General features: G+C 36.4%; 1 protein-coding gene across 1 annotated transcript; it reads right to left on the bottom strand.

The window, feature by feature from the left end:
- Positions 1-6356: 6356 nt before the first annotated feature.
- zgc:66472 (uncharacterized protein LOC327494 homolog) lies at positions 6357-13400 on the bottom strand. The gene is made up of 7 exons (XM_060872716.1): positions 13271-13400; positions 12487-12836; positions 11285-11387; positions 8871-10016; positions 8667-8734; positions 7971-8014; positions 6357-7791 (listed from the first exon to the last, which is right to left on the bottom strand). Exons 2-7 carry the CDS (start codon positions 12781-12783, stop codon positions 7692-7694), a joined length of 1758 nt encoding a protein of 585 aa, XP_060728699.1. The 5' UTR covers positions 12784-12836; positions 13271-13400; the 3' UTR covers positions 6357-7691.
- Between the last annotated feature and the right edge of the window lie 1337 nt (positions 13401-14737).

Here is a 14737-nt window from a genome sequence, read left to right as displayed (position 1 = left end):
TGCCGGCATTTGTTCTATATTCTGCCTTTCTCCGTCTCATTCGTCTGTTTCTCTCTTACTTTGTTTTCTACATGTATCGCTATCTTTCTTTCATGTTTAATTTTTACTCTAATTCTCTCATAGATATTTATACACTAGATGTCGCATTGGGGTCCTAAAAATACGTCAAAACCGCCGCCATCTTTGTACGGTGCTCCTTTACCTCAAATGCATGGACGATGCCGGACTTCTGTGCTGCATTTGGTTGTTCAAACGAAAGAAATCTAATAACCAGACAGCAAGGGATTACAATTCACAAGTGAGAATGTGTTTTATGATACTGAATGTTAGGAAATTATATTTCTTGTTCCGTTGTTTTGTTTTAGTCCTTTGTTAACGACCGCAGCTAATCCATGCTAGTTACCCATTAGTTTTTGACAGTTAGGAAAACAGACAATGCTTGTAGATTCCGAAGCTCTTAATAAGGACATTAAAAATTGACCCATGCTTTTTTGCTTAAAGGTGAAAACCCAACTTTATGTATGTTCTGTAAGATTCCCTTATCTGTCAAACATATTTTATTAGATTGTTCTGGACAAGCAGAATGCTCTTTTATCAAGATACTTCACTTAAAGACATATTTAATGACATTATGTCTGAAAAGGGTTTGGATTTTTTTATCGTTTGTTAATTTAAAAAAATTGTATAATATGACTTGCTGTTTCTATTTGTTTTGTTTTTATTGCATTTATATGATATTTGTGTTTTTGTAATTTAATTTTTGCCATGAAAATAGCTTTTGATTGCTGACATGGTATTAAATAAAATAATCTGAATCTGTTTGTAGATTCCCAAGTGATAAACAGAGACGAGTTGCAGTTGCAGCACTAAACACTTTTTTTAAAATGGTTAATTCAGCTGACAGTCCTGGAAAGATGTCACCAGTTAGGTTGGCAGTTCAGACTCAAAGTCAAACTTTGTGGGTTTTTTTTTTTTTTTTGGTTTATGTGCCTTTAGTACATAATTAATGTGGCAAAAGTATTGCGGGAAAAGAATAAATAAAAGATTCAACAGTCTTTGGCACCTCAACTATCTGTGAAATTTATCAAATTTGTGATTTGCTTCCACCTGCAAATTGCTTTGTGTATCATATTTAATAAACCAATACAATTTAAATGTTTAAATGAACATGTATAGTCACACCATTGTAGCAGTGTTGCATGCAGTTGCATGCATATAAGGTAAGTAGTGATTGTTCATTTGAAGTTTACTCAAGTGGAAGAATGTAAGTAATAAACTTACACTTACTAGCACTATGTATTATATTGTGAAAAAGTAGATTATCTTAATATCAAAACCTTAATTTTTCTCTGGACTTAATGATAAATACATGTCTGACCTTTGGAACGAACCAAAAAAAAACTAGAAATCGCATTCATGACGATTTATGGTGATTTTATTTCTTTGCCTACATTGACGTTAATGCATTAAGAGGAGGGGGTCCCCGTAGCAAGATGGCGGCTCAGTTGACGCATTCTCTCCAATGTACTGCCCTATACAAGGCGACATCTAGTGTATATATCTATGTAATTCTCTCTCATCTGTCTTGCACTGTTGAGTCGCTGTGTTTACTTCAGCAACGCACAGACTTGATTGTCTGAGTCGTATCACGTGGGATGGCTTAACTCGCATGCAATTGGTCTTTGCGTTTCCACTACCTTTACCGTAAAGATTGCAAAAGCTGTGCCAATAAAATAGAAGCGCTTCGTCAAGTGTTAAATCATAACCTTTTGTTTTGGCCGTAGGTCCAAATTGTCCATATTGGACAGCTTCTGGGTCAGGACCCGGACCGCGGTCCGCCTGTTAGTGACCTATGAAGTAGAGAATAAAATACAACACAAAGTACATACACTTTGTTAAGAAGAAATAAATATATAAGATAATATTTCAGAAAAAGAGTTAGTAACTGAATATGGTGCAGTGATGAAAGTTAATATGGACACATGTTATATATATAGTGGAGAGAGTGGACAGTTTCCAGTATCTAAATGTTCACATCACAGGTCATGGTCCTGTCACATTGACACTGTGGCGGTGAAGGCCCTACAGTGTCTCTAGTATCTACCACATATATATATAGGTCATCAAGCTTTTCCTGCAAAGATTGGCTAACAGGATACTAGGCAGGGGAGCATTGTGTATGCGTGCCCTCAGCCTGTAGCTGATGCCAGCTCGTTTCCCATGCAGTCTTTTCTCTGGGCTGTGTCCTTTGTTGCTCCTCAGGATAATACTTAATACTTAACCAAAAAAAACAAGGTTAAAGTGTGGTTGGAGCAGACATGACAGCAGCTAACCTCACTGGCACTATCTTGGTTCCATTAAGATACAATTTACAGACTTTTCTAGAATTCTGTTTTCACATTATGCTGTACTGAGTGTAGATTAATGAGGAAAAAATAATTTGAATGACTGCAGTATCAGGCTGCAACACAACAAAATAAAAAAAGTGAAGGGGGTATGAACACTTTCTGAATGCATTGTATGTGGCAACAAAGAAGAGCTACAAAAGATGTATTTTGCATGTGGTACTCACACAAACTGACACAAACAAACTGTTGCACCAACCACACTTCTAAACACTTCTAAACATCTCATTTCAGGTGTGCATGGTTTTGACCACTGAGCAAGGGGCTAAGGAATATAAAACAACAACGTTATTGGTCTAAGTTCTTACAGGCAATGGTAGATGAATTCTTATCCATATGCAAAGTAAGCACCCAAAACAATGTTAGAAAAGGAACTATACCAATTGGTCATATACACATACAAGTAAATTCAAACATAAAGAGATATGGATATGCTAAAGCAAGTATAAGATATATAGGTACATATTTGTAGTAATAGACAGATTTAGCAGATGCAGTAGAAGCAGTAGTGTCAGCAGATGTTATGTTATGTGAATACAGAGATGTAAATATTTGGGATTGGGATATTACATTAAGCTTAATGATAGAAGTGGGAGTTATAGTTGGAGGATTATTAATCTGCTGTGTACTGCCTGTGCTTACAGTATATCATTTTGATCCATGCTGTTAAATGGAAAATTTTAAGTGCCTGTGACTAGAAATTGTTATTAGAAGAGACTATATTGAAAAACGGTAGAGGGTCAGAAGGAGCCGGAGACGAGATGGCAAGACTCAGGCTCATAAACAACTTTGAGATTTGTAAGATTATCCTGATCAGGAGACGATCGGTCATTGTGCATCTAGCCAATGATTGATGATGTTTTCCTTTCTTCGGCTTTCTGTGTTTGAATCATGCATATAAATTCTCAATGTAACAAATGATCGTTGCCCTTCCTCTAATGCTACACGAGGAGTGTTGGGTCCTGTTGCACAGCAACACAAATAAATTGTGAACCTTTTTGTGACCCAAGCCTACTAGAGTGGTATAATTTTCATTATAAATTAACTGTTAGTATGATTGTACATGATCATACTGGTAACTTCTACATAACTGTGACAACCATTGCACAACTTTGAGTTTATTTAGAATTTAAGGGTTTTTTGTGTGTGAAATATGTAAAAAAAAAAGACAACGTTTTAACCACTGATGTCATTTTATTACCACCCTTGCTATTCAGTTTCTCAGAAACTTAAGGAGTAGTTGTCTGGCTGAGAGGCAACAGTCAAAAGTTATCAACATATTATTGTCCTTAAAACATGTCTATTAGTATCTGGAAATACTGGATGGAGTACAAGAAAGAAGACATTGTTTTTGTTTGTTTTGTTTTGCCTTGGATGCTCACTCCAGGGCTGAAACAATGAACCAATCCATTTATTTACCGTTTCATAAGTTTGGTATAAGTTTGAATAAACATAACCAAGCATGTCTACCATCAGATTTATGGCAGTACACATATGGGTTAGGGTTTGATTTTTAATAACTTAGTTTTCGACTATTAAATGAATAGTCTTAATTGTCAGTTTTCCAATAATACATATGAGGCAATATAAGCAGAAGCATATCAAATTTTAATTCCACTCACAATTGTTGCTGTGAAATGCAGAAATATATATTACTGTCATAAAGGATAACACAAATGTAGGAAAAAGGCAGGAAATACAATTTAAAATCATAAAACAGATTAATTAGTTCAAATGCTGTAATCAACCACAGCAGTAATCAAATCATATTTATTTAGTGACCTACCAACTCACTCACTCTCACTCACTCTCTACCTCTTATACGAACTTCCTCAGGTCACAGGGAGCCTGTGAGGCCTCTCAGGCGTCATCGGGCATCAAGGCAGGATACAGTGCCAACCCATCGCAGGGCACACACACACTCACATTCACTCACGCAATCACACACTACGGACAATTTTCCAGAGATGCCAATCAACCTACCATGCATGTCTTTGGACCGGGGGAGGAAACCGGAGTACCCGGAGGAAACCCCCAAGGCACGGGGAGAACATGCAAACTCCACACACAAGCCAGGGGTGGGAATCGAACCCCCAACCCTGGAGGTGTGAGGCGAACGTGCTAACCACTAAGCCACCGTGCCCCCTACTAACCAACTATATATTGTAATTAATCACCAAATATAAAACAATGACTTATCTGATTGAACACCATTTTTATGCTCTATTTAGTTATTTTTTCTGCAGGTCATCATTTGTACAATAAAAACCACCATAACCATCATAAGCAGTCCAACACCCAAAATTGTTGCAAATACAGGATATGAGCTCTGTCTTTCATCAGGCACTGGAGAGGAGAAGGCTGTGGAAATTAAAATGAGGTAGTTACTAATCCAGTGTAGAAAATGGTTACACAAAGGTTTCCTAAATAGCAGATGTGTCATAAATTATTTATTGTTGATATGGATCAACTTGGCAAATGCTTGGTTTTCCTGTTGCAGTTCTTGTTGTTCAAAATACTTGTTGTTCCTATAGTAGAACCTGTTTTTTCATATGTCTAGTACATACCCTTTATATTATAGCAATAAGTGTGTACACTATGAATTATATAGTTTTAAACACTAATAATTTATATAGGCTAATAGCAGGCTAATAATAATAATTTTACCTTCTTCAAAGTTAGAGACTTTTTTATCTCTCATGTCTGCTGAAATAATAAAGATAAAAGATGATGCAAAAAAAAATTATGTAGAAGCCATTGCAAATTTTTAAGGCTATATTACCATGTAGATGCACTCCATCTTCAAACTCCATCCGTTTTCCTTCTACAATTCCACAGTAGTATGAGCCAAGATCACTTTTCAAGACACTAAAAATTCTCAGTCCAAAAAATCTGTCCATCAGGCAGCCTTCATAATGGGTTCTGTCATAATTTAAAACTTCAGTTAATTCTCCATCATTTTTCAGGCGGGAAACCATTATAATTCTTGGTCTTTCCATCATGCTCACTCTCAGCCAGAAAATTTCATGATGCAATGAAATGTTACACCTCAAGGTGACTGGATCTCCAAGTTTAACTCGTTTTTGTTCAATTGATCCTGAAGCCTTCAACGGAAATGCAAGGACCACTGGTGAAAAAATATGTTTAAGTCCACATTTAAATGTCAACTTGTATTTACTAACACATTAAAGTTTACAGTCTACCTGGTTAACAGTAATCTATAAACATTTTTAATGTGTTAAACATACCTGTTAAAGTCAATACCCAAGACAAAAGCATTGTGTTTGCAAGCTGTTATCACTTGTTTCATTTCTGAGAAATTTCCAGACTGCTTCATTTAAACGGAAGTGCTTTTCTCACCACACACACCCCCAGACCTTTACCTACTTTTCTTTTAGTTTCTAAAGCTTAGACAACTATTTGTAAATGTTCACAAAGAAAAAATAGTGGTCTTAAGAGATTTTACTGGCCCACAGGAAAGTGTGGTTAATAAATAAAAGACCCAATTACATTGTGATTACCTATATGTTACTTTCACATTTCTAAAGTATCCCTTGGTGGACATTCATTCAACAGAATTTTGAGAATGTCTTCAACTACACAGGAAACCAAGATATACAAAGTAAATCAGGCCACAGGAGACATAGTTAACATGAATGAAATGGGTTTTTTTTCCCCACTTTTTCCTTTTTTTGGGGCTTATGCAGTTCTAAATCCTTCAAAATCAATGGCTGATTATTAAAAACTCATGTTTCCTTGTAACTAATTTTTATATAGGATGTGGGTTTATGAAACCTTAAAGAAAAAAAAACTACAACTGGGAAAAAACCCCTAACACTGACCATTTAAAAAACATGATCAAGAACATTTATCTGGCAGCTTCATTAGTTTTTTTTTTTGTTTAAACAGCAGGCAGGTATATGTACTATATTAACAGAACCTTAGAAGCAATAAGAGACAGGCAACTGATTTTATTTTAATCATGCATTCGCACAAACTAGTGCCCTATAAACATGACAATTTGTCAACATTACCACAAGCATCACAGGCAGTAATGAATATGCACAGTGACAAATATGCACACAACAACTTAAAAAAATCTCAGGGCAAAATTTACATCACAGAAAGAGGCACTATGTTACATAAAATCAGGATTAAAGTCATTTTAGTTTTCATAATGAAATGCTACAGACATGCTTGCTCAGTTTAACAAAGGTGAACATATGAACAATAATATTAGACTAGACCATAGAGCAACTTTCAATCTTAAATACATTTTTTGCACCAACTTCAAGCAAACATTTGACAGCTAAAATACTAAAAACAAACAAAACACCCCAATTAAAAACACGTTTCATAAACTGACAAAAACAGATGAACAATCAGTAATGAATATAAAGATATTTTGATATTTTTAACTAAGCTGGTGCTACATATAAGTATTAACTTGATCAGCTGACCTTGAATTTAAAAGAACAAAACATGATGGTAATCTTGGGAATATTGATCACTTACTACTCAACATGTTAAAACACAAACAAGTATTACTCTCAATTCATAGGTGATAAAGTACCTTATGATGAACAGTAATAGCATGAATTATAAAAGATGCAGCCTACTGTTTAGCAATTTATTGCCCGCATTTTGAGATTTCTTTCCAAGTAGAACACAAGATTTTACTAAGTATAGATCTAATAAAAACAAATGATTAACAAACAATGATTAACAAAACCAGATTGACAAAACTAAATTATTACCACAAAGAAACCAAACCAATCATGTTACAGTATGCTTACAATTAATGAATACCTTTACTTAAGATGAACCGATTATAAAACCAAAGATTAAAGATTATGAAATATATTCCAGGATTCAGTCCAGCAATTCAAAATGACAAGACCTGTTGCTGTTTGCTTTCTATATAAAATAAATCATCTAATTTGCCAAAATCCAAAGCACAGTTTACTCTAATTATGCACCTTATTTTAATTAATTAGTTACTGGTTTACATGCATTAGGATGTTGGACAACTTGTTCCGTTTACAGAAATTAGCAAGCATACAACCTATGTAATGATTGTGCTACATGTACAGGGAAGGGTTTTAACACAGTGTGTGCTGTAGCATTAACACAGTAGCATGTTAATAGAATACATCCAACTTCTCTTGAATCCAATAATTACATTGTTTGCATAAAGAAAAAGATCTGAAATTCATTCCACCGTCACTCTCAGTTTCTAAGTCATATGACATTTGTCAAGTGAGAACAAACATAAAATCAAGCATTTTAATTCCGTTTGTCTGTGTTTCCAGTTCCTTCATGTTTGCCATCCTTATAAGAGATAAAGCTTTCAGCTGGTTCCCATGTGTTTTTCCATTTTGCCCCACTGAAAGACAAAAAATAAATAAAACATAAACTAGGCTAATTAGCAGATAAATTTGTACTTAGTAATTAGCAGATAAATTTGTACTTTTATTCAGTACTGGCTTAGCAAGCCAACTAATAGTCTTAAAATAGTCATAGGTGGTCTTTCATAGTATTTATAAATGAAACAGATCAGCTTACCATAATGAGCAAGGCATCCACTTGATTCTAACTTCATTTCGACCCTTGTTATTTCAAATAACAGAAAAAGATCAACATGTGAACAAGTCCATATTATTTCACATAAACTACAGTTAAAGGATTGCTGTGATTAATGATTTATAGAGAGACAGAAAGAAAACTATTTCCATAACAATGTGTAACAATGTACATCAGTGTCTTTGTTTAATGCTTGGTCATACTGAATTTTAAGTTCATTATTTTGATTTCCAAAAACAGTGCCAGAATCATATATTGTGCAATACAGATTTTAGGACTGAATTTCCTCCATTAATTTTATTTAATAGGGGGGCTCAGTGGCTTAGTGGTTAGCACGTTTGCCTCACACCTCCAGGGTTGGGGGTTCGATTCCCGCCTCCGCCTTGTGTGTGTGGAGTTAGCATGTTCTCCCCGTGCCTCGGGGGTTTCCTCCGGGTACTCCGGTTTCCTCCCCCAGTCCAAAGACATGCATGGTAGGTTGATTGGCATCTCTGGAAAATTGTCCTTAGTGTGTGATTGCGTGAGTGAATGAGAGCGTGTGTGTGCCCTACGATGGGTTGGCACCTGCCTTGATGCCCAATGACGCCTGAGATAGGCACATGCTCCCCGTGACCTGAGGTAGTTCGGATAAGCGGTAGAAAATGAATGAATGAAGGAATTTTATTTAATGTGACTCACCTTTGTATTTCTCCATCTAAGAATTTTTTCAACAGGAAACACACCATTGTACAAGTCATGACTGCAATCTGAAAAAAGAGAGATCATACTGAGCATTTCCTAACCATTAAAACTTTGACAATTGCAACTTTAAAGAGCTGCTCGTATTCTGACATGCTGGGTCAATTCTGAACCACCATTCTACTTAAAATGCAGAAAGATTACCTGACATTTTCCGTTTTCTAGGAAGAGAATTAAATCCTTTTGCTAAGTCTTCACTTGCACTGGATGAAGCTTCATCGCACTCCACACCATCAACTCTACATGTAATCAGTGACTTTGATTTGGTCTGCTTTTCTGCTGGCTGGTTTTTGCCAGAGTCTTCTGTCACATCATCTGACTGCATTAAACGTTCACTTGATTCAGTCCCTGAACTGGAAGCATGGCATTCCATAACAAGTTCTGTATAGCTGTTAGATACAGATTCCAAATTTAACATAGATGCATTCATGGATGTTCCTGTAGACAGTTTATTAGGATTCCCTGAAGAAGATGTGGGTTCTACAACCGAGGATAATTTCTTGGTGCTCAAACTGATATCATCATCTAGAATTATGGAGCCTTTTGGAAATAATGCCGCTTCTAACTGGGCCTCTGAAATTCTCTCCAAGCGAACCTCCACCTTGGCCTTTAGTTCTTTGGGCACTGGGAGTAAATGGGAAGGACTGAGGTTGTCTTGTTGCGCAATCTCAGAAACATGACCATGGGCATGGATCCGCTTGTGTATGTTCCAGCCACACCGAGTCGCAAACATGTGATCACAGAGGTAGCACTTATATGGGAATGGCTTTTTCAATATAGGGGATACATGTTGATTGTGATTGGCCAGAGTGCTCAGACTGGTGAATGTCTGTCCACATCTGCTACATTTAAGTTTGCTGGAGATCTTTTGGCTCTTAAACTCTGCCCTTGTCTGCCCCACAGCCACTGATGGATTTTTTTTTGGCTCCCGTTGTTGCTTTGAGCATTCGCCTGAACTACAGCACAGACAAGGTTTCTGGCTACTCAGAAGTTGTCTGTCACGAAGCAGGCGTGTTACACTGTTGCTTTGTGTGGCAGAATCTTTTTTTTGCATGTAATTTTTCTTTGATATTACTGGCCCCTTTTCATGTGACCTTTTATTCAGAATTATAAAGTTTGTACTAGGGGATGGTTGCTGGGAGCTGACCGCTGAAATAGCTTGGACTGGAGCGTTTGAAAGAACCTTGGTCTCTGTGGCAGATGTTTGTGGTTCCATATGAGATGTACACGGATGACCTCTTTCATGTCTACCCTCTAAGTGGGTCACCTGGGGGTCTGTACAAGACGTTTCTGTAAAAGCAAAAAAGTAAAATAAATATTTGGGCAATAGTACAGTAAAATATTGCATAATCATACACATAAATCAGCCATTACAGGTAAAGTGAAAAAGATTGTAATATCATTACACAATGGCAGGAAGGGGGATACGTTAGGCAGGTTTTTGTGTAGGAATCAGGAAAGAATCGGTGCAACTTTGCAAGGGACCAATTGTGATGGCTAGACACCTGGGACAGAGCATCTCCACAACTGCAGGTCTATCAAAAGTGGCCAAAGGAAGTATAACCAATGAACTGGCAACAGGATCAGGGGTGCCCAAGGCTCACTGTTAGCTGTTGATATAGGCCAGGGGTGGCCAAAAAGTCAGAGACCAAGAGCCACATTTTTTTACTGTGTTACCGCAAAGATCCACATCATACACATGGGCACACATGAACATCACCTTTTTTCCCCCTGCCATTTTGAGAGCAAACTTGACACAAATTGTTTACTCAAATGATCTTGCTCTTGAACTTTGAGGTATATTCATCCCACTCACATGCTCATTTGATGAAAATACCGTATTGAACTCAAGTTCATTATTTAGACTGTTATTAATAGCAATAATAACATGCACATTAAAAAGACACAAATACAAACTTCGATATGAACGAAGGAGCCGCATGAAACCGGGCAAAGAGCCACATGCGGCTTGGGAGCTGCGGGTTGGCCACTCCTGATATATATGTATTGTTACGTGTAGCTATTTTATTAAAGAACAAAGACTTTTATTTGCGTATTCTCTAATCTAGCCCATTTTGATGACTGACTAAAGGAATTTGGTATCTGTGCCCCCTCATATTTTTACAAAATGCATCAGTGAACACTTAAAGACTTCCAAAAGCAGAAACACTAACCAATGTGTTACAAAATTGACAGTTACACTGCACACTGATCCATTATCCAAAACACAGTCCAGGTTTTTACATTCTTAATGATTTTATGTGAATGTGTACATGTTGTGACAAAGGTTTTGTCACCTCCTCTCAAGCAAATGGAAACCATCCTAGACATACTGGATAATGAACTGTAAAATACATATGGGACTGTGAATATGGATATTTATATACAGAGAGAAAGATTATACAAAAGATAAATACAAAGTGACCACAATAAAAAGTTGAAACATATTCTTTTCAGTTTGTGTATTTACAAGATTTAAAAGATTTAAAGATTTCAAAAATATTTACAGATATTTTCACACAGTTTCAGAAATTAATTTGTGTATTGTGTTTCTTTACCAGGTAATGAAATATCTGTAGTGGCTTGTTCAAGAACTGATACGCCGTTCTGCCTGGTATCCGTTTCCTCAACAGTGGAGTCTTCAGATATTTGCACTTCACCCTAAAAGATTATGATCGTTTTAAAACAAGTGCTTTAACAAAAAGTTTAATGTGCATTAAACATGTTGGCTTTAAGTCAAGATTTAAGAATTAAAAAAAAATAAATTGATAAATTCCAAACAACCCCAATAAACACAGACACATTGAGCAGGGCCAACTGGCTTGACCATTGACTAACTATTTTTTTTAATCAGTTCTGATTGGCTGCCAGCCACCGTGATGAAGCATTAGCAAAAATACCTATTCTCCACGAGAAACATGGCTTTGTCCATAGACACTCTTCATGAGAATCATTTTTTTTACTTGAGTCATACAGATTTTGATTGCTATAGTCTGGCAACATTCTACAATGCCACACATGGTAACCTATACTACATCTTATTATTGCTATTAATAACAGTCTAAGTAATATATATTGAGGTATCCAAAATGAACAGCATTTGGCTATCTGCATTCACCTTCGGTTTTAAACAAAATGAGCCAATGGGGATAGAGGGAGAGTTGATCCTTTTCATCAGTGTATTTCCAGTAACCACTTTTGCTTAATTTCTTTAATTCTCAAATGTATGTTCTAGTTGATAATTTATTCAGACCATCTGTAAACCACCTTAAACTGTCTCATTTACCATGATTTGTGATTGTGACTTTTTTGCAAAGTCATCAACATTCATGATGAAACTCTTAATTTTGATCTCAAAGTGCATCAGACTGATTTTAAAATGTATATGCCACTGGACTCCCCTGGGGGTGAGAGGTCCATCCATGACAGTCTCACAAAGTATGTGGGAAAAATTGTGATGTGTAGATTTGCTGTGGCCTTGCCTTGTAGAAAAGACTGTGAAACACCAAGAGTAGGGGGCCAAATAGTAGTCCAAATAAATTAGGTAAAGAAAGGTTATCTGATGGATCCTTGAAATGAGGGAAACAAGCTTTTGTATACACAGAGCCCTCAACGGTTCCCTGGGGGGGGGATAACAAAGAGCTTTAAAGGGTTATAGATTTAGTGTTATCGATAGACCCTCAAAATTAAAATTGAATAGTTTAACCACATAGATTCAGTTCAATGTGCAGAGCTGCAGTACACATGGATTATAGCTTACCCTGCTTTCTGTACATTCTGTATCTTGGGAAACCACCATGTCTTCCTCTTCAGTTTTGAATGTCACTTGAGTCATTTGACTTCTAAAATTAGATCCTCCTCGTTGATTTTCTCCCTGTTCCTCTCTCTGTTCCAACTCCTGTTTCAGATCATCAATTTCCCTCCAGCTACGAGAGATCTCCATTCTCGTCTCCAACATGACATCGGCGAAAACCTTCACAATCTCTGATGTCGCTTTTATCATAAGTGCCTCAACGATAGTCCTGAATTTGGCAGATATTGGGTCTTCTACCTCCATAATGTTTGCTTTGATGTAGAGTACAAGAAATAAGGATGTATGTCCCAATCTTCCTGTGGGAGACAAAAACAAAAATATATTGTAATATATAGTATATACAATGTTACGTCACACAATGGCACCAGGAATTTTACTAAGCAATGCAACATAAAAAGAACCATATCAATGACACTCAACATCATCCAGCCAGAGGTGGAGCCTTTGCATTAATGGATAGAGTAAAAAGCCAGTTTTTTTTAAACCAGCCAGGATATTATCCATTCCATTTTTCTATATACTGTATATGCACTACCCAGTGACAGAAAAATAACCACAGGGAGCTATTTAAATCCCAGCCACTGGAGGGAAAACAGGGGTTGCTAACTTTGCTAAGAACAACAGATGCTTCTTCAGCCAGGTTCATTAACAAGCATCATTTTATCTACTTCAGAGAGAAGTCCTCGTGTTTCACATAAAGAAACAAAATAAATGTTTGCAAATAACTCACCCAAACCACAAATAAACTACAAGCGTTGCTTTATCAATGCATGCATGCAACCTACATGCATTTCTCGGCCCGCTAAAGAATTTTTCAAGCGTACTGTGTACAATTCACGAAGGATCCGGGTAGAAACACATTAAATACTCGGTTCCGTGAGAGAGAAAGAAAGAAAGAGAGAGAGAATAAATAAATAAAATAATGAATGAATGTTCAGCATGTTTATAAATGTATTTCTATTTAAATAAGATATGAGGTGATCATGGAGAGAAGTAGAACATAATGTATAAAGTAGAAGCGAGGTAATTTCTAGAGGTTATAAAATCTTAAAGAAAGTTTTTGCAACCCTACCATGTGCTTCATTATACCTTCATTTACCCCCCATCACTTAAACGTATACACGCATTTTAAAAGAATAAATAATTTATTACTTGATATTCTTTGCTAAATCTAAATAATGGGAGATTTCTCTCATTGGTACTGAGAATATCAGTTCATTTGGACCTCTACCTCAGTGGCTATTCTATAAATGATACAGAAAAATACATCAATGCTGTACAATTAAGTACATAACTACAATGGTGTACAACATAGGCAAACCTATAACTGTTTACCAGTGTTGTGCTAGTTACTAAGAAATAGTAACTAGTTACAGTTACTTCATTCAAAAAGTAACTCAATTACTTTGTGATTACTTACACCAAAAAGTAACACGTTACTGTTAAAAGTTTGTAACTTTTTAGTTACTTTTTTAAAGAACGTTCTTTAATGTTCCCATTAATGCCCTTTTATGCGTAATGGTCTATACCAGAGGTCACTAACACGGGTGCGGACCCAGAAGCTGTCCAATACGGACCCGGACCTACAGCCCTGATTCCATTCAAGCCCAGGTTTAACCCTAACCCAAGCCAAGCTAGAGCTCAGTTCTCTCACGGAGATATAAAAGCGAAAGTTAAGCACTTTATTTAAACATACACAATTTTCACATTTTATTTCTTTTCTCTTCTTTTGAATTGTAGCCTTACTTTTATGTATTTAATGAGAGAACGTTATACATATATACAATCATACATATGTTCAGTTCTATGTTATGTGAAAATAAATATTGTCAAAAGTTTTTGAATTGTACCGAATTTATTTTATTTGACAGTCAGGTATTGATTGCTTGCAGATATTGAAACAACTACTAGGCTACATAAATATATATCACACTAACTAGTGAGACATTATGATCTTCCGGACTTTCGCTTCAAGAAATTTTCTCTTACTGGACCTCTTTCAATTTTAGTTGAATACCTCCGGTCTATACAAACACAAAACCAGACATCCCAAGTGTCCCGGATGTTCCGGGAGTCTCCCGCATATTGATAGCGGCTCCCTGATGCCCGCAAATTAGTTACAATCTACCGGAATCTAGAGCGAGCAAGAGCAAGAGCGCGCATGCGCGACAGAGACTGCGCTTCAAATCTTGTAGCG

The sequence above is a fragment of the Tachysurus vachellii genome, chromosome 6 (assembly GCF_030014155.1).
Source record: "Tachysurus vachellii isolate PV-2020 chromosome 6, HZAU_Pvac_v1, whole genome shotgun sequence".
NCBI classification, from domain to species: domain Eukaryota; kingdom Metazoa; phylum Chordata; class Actinopteri; order Siluriformes; family Bagridae; genus Tachysurus; species Tachysurus vachellii.
The sequence above is the reverse complement of the archived record's forward strand: the minus strand, read 5'-3'. Positions and strand labels throughout refer to the sequence as shown.

Excerpts from the sequence above, each read along its gene's own strand:
- zgc:66472 (XM_060872716.1), bottom strand. The coding sequence starts at position 12,783 with ATGGAGGTAGAAGACCCAATATCTGCCAAATTCAGGACTATCGTTGAG. Across the intron at positions 11,388-12,486 it reads CAGAATGTACAGAAAGCAGG|GGTGAAGTGCAAATATCTGA; the intron begins GTAAGCTATAAT and ends ATAATCTTTTAG. Across the intron at positions 8,015-8,666 it reads TTAGATGGAGAAATACAAAG|GGTCGAAATGAAGTTAGAAT; the intron begins GTGAGTCACATT and ends TGAAATAACAAG.